Here is a 13741-nt window from a genome sequence, read left to right as displayed (position 1 = left end):
ACCAATATTAATGATTTAGCCAGCTTAGTTTGAAAGATTCAAATATAGTACGCGGAAAAAGGAAATTTATTGTTTTCTTGGTGTCAAGAATGTCTGGATCAGATCCCGAATTTGGGATTAAAATGATGGAAATTAAGGCCGCGGAAATGAACGTTACACTTAATAAACAGCGCGGAAACGGAAGGCTCACAAAAATTAACACGACTTAAATTAACGCGACAGAGATTTACCAAGACGCATAGCGCATGTGCAGAGCCATGATTGTTTTGTGGCGCGTTTCTTAGTTTCGCCGGCGTCAAGGATACTTAAACCAATAACGACAACATGCTTCATGAACAATTTATTTATAAGAATAAAGGATACATAATGAGCGTTACAAGTTAACTAACGATATACTGGTTACATGCCAATTTTTTATCTCGTACTTCAAGTTCTCAGTTAACTCCCGAGTACCTCTCTTTTCATCTACGGAAACATATCGATGTTAGCAAACGTGACCCTAGAAACAATTTAAAACTCACAATTCGGCCAAAGGGGCAGCGAACCTTCTCTCATAAAAATGTTAGAACTGTGTTAGGGTTTGAACGACTTAAAAAAAAATCTATGCATCAGTTTGAGCTAGTTTGAACGTTGCGGCAAAACTTAACAAAAGATTTGATGACGATAGACTTATTTGATTTGACTGTCAGGATGGTTTTTCATGTTCTTATTGTTAGATTGTACTAATGGCAAACGTATAGGTTCATTTTAATCGTTGTTAAATCACCTATGTAAGCTAAGTCGCTTCATTGCACTGAAAGATTTCTCAAGTGGGGAGTGGATCATAAAAGGATATATTGTATATTTTTTCATTTCTAAAATTATTTAAATTAAATTTTTTCATTAAAAAAATTCAGTTCTAACAAAGCGCCTGGCTCTAGGAATATTCTTTCTCTTGTTCTTTTGTGTTAACTCGACACATCCTCTGTGCCCTTTTATTACCTCAGACCTTTTATTTCAAGATTTCCAAAGTTTCTTCAAGCTGAATATTATATAAAGCAAATAACGTCGGCAAGCAGAAGAGCGATTAAAAAAATATATATATCACTAAAATCACATTCCTGGGACGTGAAGAGTAGAGACCCTGGGAACGCCAGGGTTGAAAGAAATTTTGCTCAGTCGCTTTGACCAGACAAAAATATTAAAAATTCTGAAAGGAACCGGAGAAGAGCGACTGTGGTTTCTGTAAGGAGCTGGGCTCGAGTTTCGTGGTCCTAATGAGGAAGAACTGCTTGAGGCCCTTGTATTGCTTATTTTCTAAGCCAATGGCAATCTTCGTGCAGTCAAATTGTACAATGAGGTTAAATTTTATGTTGATTAATTAAAAAAGCAAAACTTTCGTTGCATTCGTCCTACATACTGCGTCGATCACTTCACCTATCGCTCCATTGTATGTATGCACTGTGGCAAGACAGCAGCTTCCAAACTTGAAAAACTAAATGAATGGACCATGAGATGCATCCTTAGTGATAACACTTGTACCTATGACACACTACAGGAAAGATCAACATGACCTAAACACAATAGGAGAATTCAAAACATGTGCATACTCATCTACAGCCATTTATGGATTAGCACCAATGCCTCTCAGAAATCGTCGACCTCTAAGAGACACTAATGCCAATGGGGAGGTACAATGAACAAACTGTCCCTGCCAAGAGTACATGTAAACGCTTCAAAGTTTGGAGATAATATATTTAGGTATAACGGACTAAAAACCTGGATTTTTTTGCACAATGAACTAAGAATCACTGCTACTGTCAGATAATTTGTTTCGAAAATTCGTAGTATCTCATTTGACATCTGCAACTGTCATCTATGCAGTGATTAAAATTCGTACGTGCCTATAAAATTAATACTTAAACTTGTGATTAAATAGCTTTAAATGCAAATCACTTAGTACTTCGTAGCTATAAATTCCAAATAATCGTCGGTCTTAACCTTACAACATTTATGTTAAAACACGGAAATTACTTTTTCTTTTAGTCGGTTTAATTGACGATTATACCGAAAAAGCTCCAAACGATTCGAGTCTAAATAAAGTATATCATGTATGTTGTAATTCGTGCAATACGACGGAGATGCCCATTTTGTGCAAAAGCCTGTGACCTGTGACCTCCGGGAGTAGAGGTACTCATGTATGTTAATGACGGAGAGGTTGAAATGACGCAGAGTTTCTATAACGGTTGATAATGATAATTATGTAGCTGATGGAATTACCGTGTCCAAATAAAGTTATCGTATCGTATCGTATCGTAAAAGCCCTTTTAGGCGAAAACTGGACTAAAGGGGATGGGAGACTGGGAAGGGGGGGGGGGGGGGGGGAGTTCAATTACCCAAAATGACCCTGTAAAATATTTCAACCTACTGAAAAAACCACCAAAAAGGTTTTCACACCTCCCCTCTATATGCCTGAGACCCCTCCCCCACCCCCGCTAAAAGCACTTTGTCATCTCAGACCATACTTATTTGCTTAAATTGACCATCATTGACGAAAAATAACGGGTTTGATCCCCGGCTTGATGTTAGTACGTGGTTAGAGTTTGACTTGTTCGATGACCTGGCTACGTTTTCCGCAAAAACATCTGCACGTGTTCTTTCTGTGTTGGACGTAAAGCTGACTATAAGACTATCCACTTCTTCTTCATCGCATAAGTCAAGGTTTGAGTTAACTTGGTCCTTGGTCTTTCCTGTCACACAAAAGAACGTCCCTTTACCCCGCTTTGGACGATGGGAAGTCGGCTGAACATGTGCGTTTTCCTGAGCCTGCAGTACCGACTGGTCATCGGAAGATGCAATGATAATTGGAATTTCTAGGTAACCGTCCTTAGTGAATTTGCCTTTGAGCTTTGCTCTGATCTGCAAGAAGATGAAGAATAAAAAAAAAGTGAAAAATATATTTTAATTGATCAATTGCGAAGAGTAAACTCCTGTTTTGGAGTAGCCTTCAGAGATGAAATGCAAGTACATCCATAATTTGCTGTTTGATTACTGTTTGATTAAGTTGTGAATAGTTTGGACCGAGCGAGGAAATGGAAAATGAGACTGGGGAGAGAAGCTACTTAAGGCGGCTTGCACAGGTTTCCGTCATTTTCTAGCACTTATACTTTGACGCATCAATACATACTACCACTCCCTTTTAGTTGATACAACAATAATGGTGTCAATCAAATACCCTAAAAATTGGCGAACAAAACTATGGTCGTTTTCCAGTCCGGCACAGTTATCAAATTTGATAACCGCGTGACGTCACAACATGGCGCCAGCCCAGAGCTCGGTGAGTTTTCGGAGAGAGTTCAATTGTTTCGGTAATTTTTCGGTTGTTTTCGCGTTCCATACCCAGAATTCCAGGCATGAACATAGATAGAACAATAAGCTTCAAGGCCCTGCAAAAATGGCGACCATCGGGAAAGAATTATGCGAGATCTTCCCTTGCGATTTGAAGAGGTGGAACGAAATGACAGTTCCTTTCAGGTATGTTTATTGTCTTTGCCATCAATTTTAAGGTAGTTGTAGATTTTTGTGGTACACGAAGAAAAAATGTCGTGATCTTCATTAATATATCTTTCGATTCAACACTTATTTATCGGAGGGCATGAAGAATTGTAAGAGGGCACTATGATATTTTGATTTGCGGTCTGATTCCGCTACTGACCGCCATTGTTAATTACTCTTGCTTCTAGGATGACTAGAAATCAAATGAAGGCAGCATTATGGATTTCCACAGCTGATTTCCACCGAGAGAAAATAGCTTCTTAACCTTTGGAAACAGGGATCCTTTTTAACTTACAATGCGAGTTGCCCTCGAGCTCGGTGGAAGAAATACCGGAGGAATTGTCGAACATTGTCTTGCTTGATGTCCAAGAGCGCCAAGAAAGCGTGTACGTTGAGAGATGTTGCTGGCAAGCAAATAGGCCGAGTACAATACTTTCTTAATAGAGACAAAAAGGAGCTCATGGACTGCGGTAAAGTCTAGTGATGAAGGGTAGGATTTCAAAATTAAGTTATCCAGGAACGATTTTGATAAACAACTCAGTCGAAAACTATCGAACGCTTTGTTGCGGAAATGCCTCCATGGCAATTACATCTCTTTGTCTTGTTCAGTATCGTCACTAATATGACCGGATACGAACGGAAATAATTCGTATTTTTCTAGGTAATACATTTAAGCTTACATTTACATACTGTAATATTTTTATTTCTGTTTTCGTCGTTAGATTAATAACCAGCGAGCCGACAGTAGCCACAGAGTGATTTCAGAGCTCGGTGATGAAGGTGGCATGCCGGATGTTGAGGTATGCCTTCACAGTACGATTTTACGATTTTCCCAAAATGTAATTATTTTTTACAAATTTATGCTTGGTGTTTTAATCCCGTGTAATGCCAGACTCATAACAGTCCGAGCTTTGAGCCACAACAAACAACCTCAATACGCCCTTTCAAGAACAATTTAACGGGACTTGTCCGGTGCACTTCTATTGCAGTACGTCGCTTCAATTATCTGCAATTATCTAGGACAGATCGAAGCGACTCAACACACATCGCTGCTCAATCGAATCATCGTTTCCCGTACCTTTGAAATCCCTGGTACAAGAAAGAAACAAAATTTACTTGAGGTCCCATTTTTAAAGTTAGCTATAACGCAAAATTTTTTCATTCATACAGATTGACGAGGGACAAGAAGAAGAGGAGCACGGCAACAAGAAGTTCAAATCATGTTAATGTTTATGCAATAAACAAGCATCTTTGATGGAAGTTATTTTCTTGGGATTGGTGTTTCTTTTTGATCGGCTATCGCTCAGGAATTCTGTGCTTCAACCAAAGCCGCTCGAGTATAAATTTCCTCGGTCCACCTCGACGCTATGAGGCTTTCGATAGACATCAAAATGAGCTTTGTCAGTTAATTATGGACAAAGATTGTACCGTATTTTCCTGATGTCAGGCCAAAATTCCCATTCTAAACCTTTCCTTGTGTACAATCACTGTGCGACCGAAGCCCCATCAAAATGTTTTCATATTGAAATGGCCATCATACTGAAAGAAGATGGTTGCTATGATAACATGTCACGTGAACTGTAACTTGCGGTTTGATTGGCTAACAGTTTGTTTTGGTCCCGGTTATCAAATTTGATAACTGTGCCGGACTGTTTCTTGACATACTAGATACCATAGAAACAGTATAACCTCTTTAAAACACCCCTAATTTCACCTGTAATTGGTTATAACAAAAAAACGAGCTTGGTGATCACCAATTTTATTATGAAACTGGAAATTCTAGGGGAGGGCTTCAGAGCCACCTTAAATTTTTTGAAAAATTTTCGCGCGCGAGAATTCACGCTTTCGGCGTAAGCGTCATGATCTGTGAGTTTAAACAGAAAAAAAAGATTGTTTTGCGGTGTAGTCCTTCAAACAAAAAGAAAGTCAGTATCCCGAATTGAGTCACGAAAAATGAATTGTTAACTACATACCAGTATGAAGTAGAGAACCGCAATACACTTGCATGATATAAGAGTAGGGTAGGTAGTAGGAGGGATGGCCAATGAGACCTTTGGAAATTCCTGTTCAAAGCCACTGAACACTCCTTCCTTTCTTACGCAACAAATGGTGTCGTCAGTAAATGTCTTGCCACCTAGGTAAATAAGAAGAGGAAAACGAGTATAAGTTTGTTAAACGTGCACCGGGGACTTTAGAAACAAGCAAAATCGCAGATAAGCTATCATGGTAGGTTATTGCGACTTTCGAGAAAGGGGTCCCAAGGGCTGAAAATGGGGTACGTAAAATGGCGAATTTGGTGTGAAAGAGAGCCAGGATTTATAGAATTGAGGAACCACCCAACAAGACTTCCTTGGAGTACTTACCGCCCCTAAACCAAGGCTTTTCAACTGGTAGCAATAAGCTAAATGGCGCAAATAAAGGGAAACTAAAGGATGAAGGCTGAAGGTTGCAAACTGAAGGGACTGAACGTTATGGCTCACGTTAACTTTGTTTGAGGTATTAAAAATGTCGAACAGTTCAGCAATCTCCACCTATTAACATCGTAGTTTTGAAAAGACTATACTACAAGTAATTTTGTCTTCCAGGTCAATACATTCTTACCTTTAATATCCACAAACAGAGTCCTTCGAACAAGAGACACTTCAGTGAATGGTACGTCACGCGATGTCTCGTTGGTAACCAACACTGAAACGTGTATGTCATCCCCTTGCTTGAAACCGCTTCGATCGGTCTCAGCTGTCAGCTCCAATGTCCCCGATCGAAAACATGGCCAGCCTGTCACACGCGAGTCTTGTTCGATGAGAGCGTCCTAAAATGAATCAATCAGACAGCGCACATTCAAGTTATCTGCAGTATTTAAAAACAAATTACCCAATTCCCTGTTAAACCTTTTACTGCATCCAAACCTCCTTAGTGGCCGTATTACAGAGTTACAAGGGTTTCATTGCATCAGATTATAGAGCGTTTTCACTCACGTGACTACCGGCCATATTGGTTTACTGAAACAAAAAGTATTTGCATAAAAATAGAGTTCAATTCCCAGAAGTTTAGTTTGGAACACCAACATGGCCGCTATTTCTTTGTTTTGGGACACCAACATGGCCGCTGTGACGTCATGTGAAAGCACTCTATAGAGCACAAGACTGGATCTTACCGCGGCTGTAAAATAAAGACCTAAACAAACAAACAACAAAAACAAAACAAAACAAAACAAAAACAACAATAACAACAACAACAAACAAACATATAAGGTTGGATGAATAAACTATTTTAACAGGGTTTTTTATCTTTTAAAAAAGATACCCAATGTTTTGGTTGGAAAAACAAAACCTTCTTCGAGGATCATGACTCTCGCTCTAAGGATCAGCCTTGACATCTATAATCAGTTATTATCTCAAGTAGTTTAAGGATCTAGGGGCCATATTCACAAAGCCCTCTTGTTGGATTAACAATAGCCTATTGTAAAGAAACAATAGCCTATTGTTAAGAAACAAAAGCCTGTTGTAAAGAAACAATAGCCTGTTGTAAAGAAACAATAGCCTGTTGTTAAGAAACAATAGCCTATTATAAAGAAACAATAGCCTATTGTAAAGAAACAATAGCCTATTGTAAAGAAACAATAGCCTGTTGTAAAGAAACAATAGCCTATTGTAAAGAAACAATAGCCTATTGTAAAGAAACAATACATAAGTTAACTTAGGAGGGCTTCGTGAATCTGGCATCCTCTCATCATCTTGTCGCTGCCGTCTTGCCAAATTTAGAATTTTCCATTGAATCACTGCTCTTATTTTCATAAACGACTGCGTGAATGCGTGGACGGCATAGTAAGGAGACACTATTGAGCTAACTGAATATTAATCGACTCCTCTCACCGAGACATGTTCAAAATCTTCCAGCGCTACGTAATCACCAATCAGGAACCGTGCAGGTTTGGTCTTGACATTATTCTTACCCAGACCTCTGTCGATGACTGCGCGGGCCCAGTATCGTATGTTACCATGGCGACCTTCGAAAGACGTGGGGAGATATTTGTCGGGGATGATAAACTTGAAGGAAAAACTGTAACTTCCTTGAGAAATACAAGAAGCGTTGATTATTCCAGTCTGTTTCTGTTTCTCTATCAAAAACAAAAATGAAACAACGTCACTCAGAAGCGAAAGACAACAGTGCGAGTAAAAAGTTAGCCGTTACAAGAAGTTGAAGGAAAGGCCTACAGATAAGGACAGTAGAAAGAGATTTTTCAGTAAAAGTAAATTCCTTATCAATATAATTAAAATTATCACTTGGATAATTTCACAAAAATATAGGCCCACGAACAATGGTTGTGCAGTGAACCTGGGCTGCTTCGCATCCCCAACGATTCTAAAATAACACGCGTACGGTAGAACCGCTTCGGGTCATTTGACCTCAAGTGTACGGTGGAACAAACGTATTCCATGCATATTTCACTATTCAAGCGGGCCCCAAGCCCTTATGGGCCATGGATCGCTACGTGTTAAGATTTTGTCCACTTCAATAGTGCACGCGCGAGTGAATTTACGCATTGGTACTCAGTTTCGTATGTTTTTATTTTTGTTCCAGCGTGACACATCTCACAGGCGAATTTGAATAATTCTTGATAAAATTTAACATGAAATGTAAGTTTGTGATTTGGCGATTGAATTCGGGAAAATCTTCATTACTCGTAGTGGGAAGAGTTGTTTTAAAAAACACACGTTTACCTTTAAATAATTGCCAGATGTCACCTGTTTTAAAAAAAACACACGTTTACCTTTAAATAATTGCGAGATGTCACCTCCCAAGTGGGAAATGAATGAAGCAGGTCGCAATAGTGCTGTAGTAAAAAGCAGCAGTGTAGCAGCTCTCGTTAGCTTGTATCGTTTCAACTGTGTAACAGCTGCTGCTGTTTTAGGGTTGAGGGTATTGTTTTGTTGTTTGTTGTATTGTTTTCTAGAAGGGTTACAAGCCAATCACGCCAGACCTTATGAGGGTTGCTTCATTGCCGGACCTTCAGAGGTGTCTCGCGTTTAAGCGATGTAGTGCGTCCAGTTTAAACTGTAGATACCTAAACGCCTATATCAAATTAAAGCTTATAGAGCTGACTATCAAACCATACCAAGAATTTTGAAATAAAATAAATTGTCGAATTTTTCACGACCTCTAATTGCGATCGTCCGAATCACCTTTTTAAAGCTACAAGTCTAAGTGAATTTTGTTTTTTGCTAATTTAATTTGCCCCTCAGTTTCCTGACCCAAAGCGCTAAAAAAAACGTGTCTGCGTTTTGCCATATTCAATCGCAGTGAAAAGTTATAGAGCATTTTCGAAATAAGATGAAAAAAATGTGGAGTAATCGTACAAAAATCGCTCTCGGAGAAAAAATATTTCGAAAGAAAAAATTCGCAGACACGCTTTTGTTGTTTATATGTTAAACTAGCTACTGTCCAAATTTGAAGGCAAACGAACAAATTCCTTTTGAGTTTTAGCTCTTTGAAGTGGCTCCTCCAAGTGAAAAAGATTTATTCGAGAAAACAGCGCTAAAAATTGGTTTAGTTGGATAGCCAGCTCTATAAGCTTTAATTTGATATAAGGGTTCAGGTATCTTCAGTTTAAACCGGACGCGCTACATCGCTTGGACGCGAAACACCTCTGAAGACACCTCTGAAGGTACCGGGTAACCTTAATCCTTAGTGACCAACATGTAACCTATCATTACCATACCACTACTTGGTCATACTTAAAAGAATAACGGAAATCAGTGATCTGATGTTCAAGCAAATTCTCCCAACTGGTACCATAAGAAATAGATGGAGAGAGTGAGGAGAATATACATGTTGATACAGGTGCTGAAAGGATTTTAAAACTTCCTGAATGAAGTGAGCGAAAAGTCTAGTGTCAGGCATGTCAGATTTCCGACAAAAACGTTGTTGGAACCGAACTGTGTCGAATTTAAATAAAAAGGCGAAGACAAGAGAGAAAAGGATACACATGCACCTCCGGGGTTTCGACCTCTAACATTCTTGAGTAATAATGGGGCCATTTGGGGCGCTTTCCATTAATTTATATTCAAAAGAAAAAAAATTCCGAAAATTCCTGGTGAGGACTCGAACGGAACAGAAATTTTCCCGAATAAAATTTCGGAATTTTGGGTATACCTTGCGAGGCTGTCCAAAAATTCCGGAAAATCTGAACAACCGGTATATTCCATTCCATTCAGCCAATTCTACTTGGGTCCACTTTCGACGATGTAAGTTGATTGTGTTTATAATTTCGCCAGTTACGTGAAAAAAAAAGTGAATGGAACGCGTTTATTTTCAAGTCGGTTCCTGTAACCCACATATCCACCACACTAGTTATATCACGTGACAACATCTCGAAAATCCCTTCGTAAAAACTGCAGACTACGAGCAGTCTCTCTCTTTGCTCAAAAATCCGGGGGGTAGACCTGAGCGAGCACGATATTCGAGGGGAGAGACGTACGCGTGAGTGCGTAAGTCGCTCGTGTCGTCATGATCATGATATACGGTTACGCTGATGTGAACCAAACATGCACGAGAATAAACAATCCCCCTGATATACTTATACGTTTGGTATAAGCTACTGGGGTAAAGATAGCTTATCTTATCTCAGTCGGTGCATCATATTTTGCTTATTTATAATGCCACACACGTATCAAAGTCATGAATCCATTAATCAACAATTAAAGGAGATGAAATGTCCAAAGTTCAACCTCAAGTGGACTAAAATCTATTGTTGAAAGCAAACGTCTGTGACGCTCTTGAATCTGTCGATCTTAACAGGAGATGAATAATATAAACTTCCAAGATAATAGGATGAAATATTTTTGGTGTTTGATGTTTATACTATTTTTGAGCAATCCCTGTCCTCGACACTTGCACTACAACTTCGTTTTTTAAAGTTTTCACCTTTTTGCTTCTTGAATGAAAGCTCATGATACATTTTATCAGTTTACAACTTGCCAATATATCCTGAAGTGTCACTATTCAAATCAAAGGTATCATTGAACAAGTCACTCAGTTTCTATGATGCTTTCAGATTTTTTAAAAGCCTTTTCGAACATGGACATTTCAAAACAAATGTAAATTTTTCAAACATTTACCTTTTTTCCACTGGAAACAAATTAGTGAGGAATAGATAATCAGGATCCTTGATAATATATATATTTTTTAATGTCCGTAGTTATAGGGCTAAGAATTTTCGGGTAAACTCACTGCATGGGAAAAAGACAATTTTAAAGTTTAAAAATATCTCGTGGTGTGAGTCGACTTGATAAAATTATCAAGTTATGATTTTTTTTTGGTTTTCAATAGATCACCTAGTGCATGTCAGCTGGTAAAGGAAGGCCCCGGCACAATTTGAAAATACTATGAAACTGATGGCTCCTTCTACCTAGGTAATTTTATTCTGGCGGGAAAAAATGCTCTGTGTCTTGAAAGTCAGCCAACGTTGGTGCCAAACGAAATAGCGGAAAGTAATATTTGTTTGGTAAAACCTTCATATTAGATAAGAAATAGTTATAGTGATTCAATACGACAATCACATATATACATATCATCTCTTTATAATATCTCTGTCAACATTCTCTCAAGTGAGTGTTCCGGAGTGATAAGAAATACGGCCTCTCTATCAGTATATGTAATGCATAATATAAAAAATGGCTCGTTAAATTAGCTAAAGTAGTTGTAGTGATATTAGAAGGCAATTGATCACTATAACAATGTTTGAAATTCGACTGATGACCATGAGTCAAAACCAGTATGAACGACCGAACTCCAGATTATTCCTTGGGTGCTGATTATTCCACTTTAATCATCGGTTGATGTTCTTCAAAATAATCTGAAATAAATACTATTCTAAGGACAGACAACTGATTGACGTTCGCCTGTACGAACATTTAGTATTTTTATGCTTGATAGTGCGATAGCTGAAATTTTCATACCAAATATATTAAACAGATCAAAGAATCAGTGGGTAATGACTACTATAAGGGCTGATAAATATAAAAGCCTTGATCAAATTTCGCTCGGAAACTTGAAAAGGCTATCGGCAAATAATTAAAGTAGCCACCTTTTAACGACATTTTATGTAAATACGTTGAGATAAAAATATGGTAACTATAGCGAATAAATGAAATTTAAGATTTTCCTCTCACAATCCTGATCACTACAACTCAGCTAGTGATTTTGAAAACATGTTTGTCCCTTTTCAAAGACTGCCAGTTGGCTGGATCTTTGTTTATTTTTCTTTTTTGTCAATAATGTATGCTTGAATGGGAAAATACTGATAGATCTAATTTTCCGACAGCCATAAAGCTCATATCGAAATATAAAGTTATGCCGTAATTTATCAGTATCAATTATTCATATAAAGTGGCAGCAACTAATAGCAAACATCGTTTTATGGTTTCCTTTCCTTACGCTGGTTTGAGAATTAAATGTTCCGGCGCCGAAATTGGACTCAAAATCGCACTTTTGAGTTAAAGGCTTTGATGGAAGATTCAAAAAATCAGTACACGCAGTTTCGTTTGCGCGCGCACTGACTAAATAAACCAGCTTTGCCAAGATGGTCTCAGATTGCAAGACATTTGGGCTTGACATCAGTATTTAAATTAAATGAATTCCAAAACAAAGACTTTCTGTATAAAATATTTATCTTATCGTTCACATTTGAGATTCGGAAGCTAAAAGCTGAGTGAAGCTCCCCGTAGATTTCGGGACCTGTTTTCGCCATTTAACTGTCTCCGTTTCCAAATTGGAGTCTTGGTAATCTACATAATATTGTGTATCAGCCTGAAGCAACTGATGGCTAAAAATAATTGCACATTCTTCGAGAAAAAATATCCAATATGCCCGTTAATAAAACTCTTGATGACCACAATGTTTGCTCAAAACAAAGAATTAAATCTCCATTCAATTACTATGACTAGTACTTCGGCCTCGAGATGACATTCATCTCAAGAGTGGCTTTTCAATAAAGCCTTTACCAAGCAGGGCTTTCCTGTGGTGCTCGGCTTGTTTTGAATACGAAATGTGCACTGATTTTTTTCCGGGCAATATCAAACTTGAAACGTGCACTTATAACTTTTTGTTTAAGCGAAACGTTTTCAGCTCAGATGTCTTTTAAACTGGCTTACCTCCGCCCAAAACGACGGCCATTGTGTTGAAGTACCTTTCCCTGTTGTAATGATATCTTGTGTAGCTACCTGAATATTCTGGCCAGTTCACATACGCTTCCCCTCTGCATTCCAGTCGCAATTCCTTGAGTTTTAAATCCTCCTTAAGTGTCAAATTGACTCGGCCGCAAACACTGTCCCCGGGATAGAAAACTCTGTTCACTTCATCGAGTTTAACTTCGAATGTTTCGATAGTGCTTGAAGCCATTCTCGACGCGATTAAATCGAAATGTACTTCGCCAGCGTCCTTCCGGATAAACCTCTGAACAACGCGAGCGGCAGATGGTGTTATGACACTGCCCGCCGGACTACCAATACCATTATTTTGGGAAACCTTCCGAAAATAGCGCTTGATATTTCCTTAGCAAACGCCTATTAATTTACACTTCTCCGGACTATGTCTAGAATGTAAATTAATTCGCCTCTTTGGTTTTGTTATGAATTTTCCACTCAACAAAGAGACAGAATTTCAATTATCATTTTTTTGAAAAACAAATTGACGCGTTTCTTTTCGCTGCTGGTAATAAATAAGACATCGGTTGGTCGTTGTTTTTCTGCTTCCTCTCTGTTCCTGTTGTAAGTATGTTATACTATAATATACTATAATTTATAGCTCAACTAGTTTCTCTCCTGTTACGTGATGACGCGCAGGGCATGTATATGTTGATATGCTTAAACAATAGTCGTTATCAGTCTTTTTGTGCATCTGTCCGGAACGTTTCCGTGACAAAGAACCCTTTTGTTTGGATAACCGAACACACGCGGTATGTTGATACGCTTGTACGCTTCAGACTTAGTGTAAAAAGCTGCGATATTCGTTTTTCTTTAGCTTGGAGTTACAGACAAGAGAAAAGCTTTTCGTCTTCGTGCGGTCACTGCAGTCAGTCACGAAAAGGCAGCCCGAAAAGTAAATAAACGGCAGGTGGATTTCCGGAGCACTTACGTGGCACTTGCATGGGACTGGCTAAACGACCAAAACGCGCGCGGATCACACTCAAAATTCGCACCGAGACAGA

General features: G+C 38.6%; 1 protein-coding gene and 1 long non-coding RNA gene across 2 annotated transcripts; one reads left to right on the top strand and one right to left on the bottom strand.

Annotated features, from left to right (window-relative positions):
* Nucleotides 1-325: 325 nt before the first annotated feature.
* Nucleotides 326-13290, bottom strand: LOC146464125 (arrestin domain-containing protein 3-like). Its single transcript, XM_085083714.1, has 5 exons — nucleotides 12687-13290; nucleotides 7407-7651; nucleotides 6136-6343; nucleotides 5508-5668; nucleotides 326-2898 (listed from the first exon to the last, which is right to left on the bottom strand). Exons 1-5 carry the CDS (start codon nucleotides 12931-12933, stop codon nucleotides 2494-2496), a joined length of 1266 nt encoding a protein of 421 aa, XP_084939840.1. The 5' UTR covers nucleotides 12934-13290; the 3' UTR covers nucleotides 326-2493.
* Nucleotides 3330-4807, top strand: LOC146464126 (uncharacterized). Its single transcript, XR_014856735.1, has 3 exons — nucleotides 3330-4024; nucleotides 4257-4334; nucleotides 4705-4807. It is a non-coding gene; the product is annotated as an uncharacterized LOC146464126 (long non-coding RNA).
* Nucleotides 13291-13741: the final 451 nt, after the last annotated feature.

The sequence above is a fragment of the Pavona decussata genome, unplaced genomic scaffold, assembly GCF_977016875.1.
Source record: "Pavona decussata unplaced genomic scaffold, jaPavDecu1.1 SCAFFOLD_169, whole genome shotgun sequence".
NCBI lineage: Eukaryota > Metazoa > Cnidaria > Anthozoa > Scleractinia > Agariciidae > Pavona > Pavona decussata.
The sequence above is the reverse complement of the archived record's forward strand: the minus strand, read 5'-3'. Positions and strand labels throughout refer to the sequence as shown.

Bases quoted from the DNA above. Each gene is read 5' to 3' on its own strand.
- LOC146464125 (XM_085083714.1), bottom strand. From the start codon at position 12,933: ATGGCTTCAAGCACTATCGAAACATTCGAAGTTAAACTCGATGAAGTG. The intron at 6,344-7,406 runs GTGAGAGGAGTC...GATTCATTTTAG, and splicing joins AAGATTTTGAACATGTCTCG to GACGCTCTCATCGAACAAGA. The intron at 2,899-5,507 runs GTATGTAGTTAA...ATCTTCTTGCAG, and splicing joins CGGTTCTCTACTTCATACTG to ATCAGAGCAAAGCTCAAAGG.